The 456-nt window shown below is 58.6% G+C and overlaps 1 protein-coding gene across 1 annotated transcript in view; it reads left to right on the top strand.

Annotated features, from left to right (window-relative positions):
* LOC119586406 overlaps positions 1–447 on the top strand; it is a 3,594-nt gene extending 3,147 nt beyond the window's left edge. Inside the window, exon 5 of the mRNA XM_037935128.1 lies at positions 59–447. Within this exon, the coding sequence (XP_037791056.1) occupies positions 59–307 (249 nt within the window). The 3' untranslated portion in view covers positions 308–447. The remainder of the gene's footprint in view (positions 1–58) is intronic.
* Positions 448–456: the final 9 nt, after the last annotated feature.

Consider the following 456-nt stretch of genomic DNA (forward strand, 5'->3'; position numbering starts at 1 on the left):
GCATATGAAGAGATAGATTCTTCAACGTTTTTTTTAAATCTCGTCCCCCCCCCCCCAGCGCATCCAAAACCTCAGGCGGGAAGCAACGAGACGCCAGAAGCCAGTCCCATCCTACCTGGAGCCTCTGCCTGCCCCCTTTGCAGCGGGCCCGAGGCAGCCTCACGCCCACGCCGCCCTCTCTTTGGCCCGCGCCCCGTCGTCCAGCCCTGAGCACCTGTATGAGAACCCTGAGGAGGTGGCCGGGCAGATACAGCCTCGCTCTTCTCCAACACTGAGAGATCAAAGCCTCGCTCTTCTCCAACACTGACAGACCTAGCCTCGCGCTTCTTCAACGCTGAGAGATCAAAGCCTCGCTCTTCTCCAACACTGACAGACCTAGCCTCGCGCTTCTTCAACGCTGAGAGATCAATGCCTCGCTCTTCTCCAACACTGACAGATCCAGCTTCGCTCTTCCCC

This window comes from Penaeus monodon, chromosome 21 (genome assembly GCF_015228065.2).
Source record: "Penaeus monodon isolate SGIC_2016 chromosome 21, NSTDA_Pmon_1, whole genome shotgun sequence".
Classification (NCBI taxonomy): domain Eukaryota; kingdom Metazoa; phylum Arthropoda; class Malacostraca; order Decapoda; family Penaeidae; genus Penaeus; species Penaeus monodon.